Source organism: Lolium rigidum, chromosome 7 (assembly GCF_022539505.1).
Source record: "Lolium rigidum isolate FL_2022 chromosome 7, APGP_CSIRO_Lrig_0.1, whole genome shotgun sequence".
NCBI lineage: Eukaryota > Viridiplantae > Streptophyta > Magnoliopsida > Poales > Poaceae > Lolium > Lolium rigidum.
Genome location: NC_061514.1, coordinates 236,502,907 through 236,503,816, shown reverse-complemented (window position 1 = coordinate 236,503,816; position 910 = coordinate 236,502,907). Strand labels below are relative to the sequence as shown.

Sequence of the window (910 nt, the reverse complement as noted above, 5' to 3'; positions counted from 1 at the left end):
CGGAAAGAACAAAAGAAGGAAACTAAAAACGCGTAGGCCAAACCTCTACACGATCTCTCTGTACCGAAGTCGGTTCGAAATAAAGGAAATACGCGTACGAGTCCGACCCGAACAAGTATTCCTGTAGATACATATATACCTACGTATCTCCAGCCGCCAGCCATACCAATTCTCGTCTCTCGCGCGAAAAGAACGGAAACCCTAATTTTCGCTCGAAACCCCCGTGCACACACCCCAAGCTCGTCGATCGATCGCCATGGCTTCGGCGGAGGCCGTCCTGCGCCTCGACGCCAACGGCACCCCCAGGACGATCCGCCTCCTCGCCGCGCTCGTGGACTTCGAGTCCCGCCACTTCGCCGACGCCGCCACCAAGCCGGCCGAGAACGACCTCGTCCGGGCGTTCCGCGGCGGCGCGACCCCGGCCGTCCCGATCTCCGAGTTCCTGGTACGCATCCAGAGATGCAACTACTTGTTCGACGGCGCGGTGTACGTCCTGGCGGGGGCGTACCTCGCCCGCTTCATGCGCACCCGCGCCGCGCGCGACGCCGGGATCCTGGTCGAGCCGGCCACCGCGCACCGCCTCGTGTCCGTCGCCGTCTTGCTCGGGGCCAAGTTCATCAGCCCTAGGCACTTCGAGAGGCGGGTCGAGGCATTCCAGATCTGCTCCGACAAGTCGATCCGGGCTAGCGAGATTTCCCGACTCGAATTGCTCTTCCTCCGGGCTGTTGACTACCGCATCTTCATCGACGCCGAAGAGTTCCAGCGCTTCTTCAAGGTCATGGAGCGCGGACCCAAGCCACCCGTTGCAAGCTCTGGATCCCAGAAGAGGAAAGCGGAAACGGCCCCTGACCGGGAAGAGAAGAAGCCTCGCCGCGTGCGAGCATGCCAGCCGCCCGTCGTGGCATCTTAA

At 62.0% G+C, this 910-nt stretch overlaps 1 protein-coding gene across 1 annotated transcript; it reads left to right on the top strand.

Moving 5' to 3' along the window:
• Positions 1–256: 256 nt before the first annotated feature.
• On the top strand, positions 257–910 carry LOC124672559. The gene has a single exon (XM_047208769.1). It carries the CDS (start codon positions 257–259, stop codon positions 908–910), a length of 654 nt encoding a protein of 217 aa, XP_047064725.1.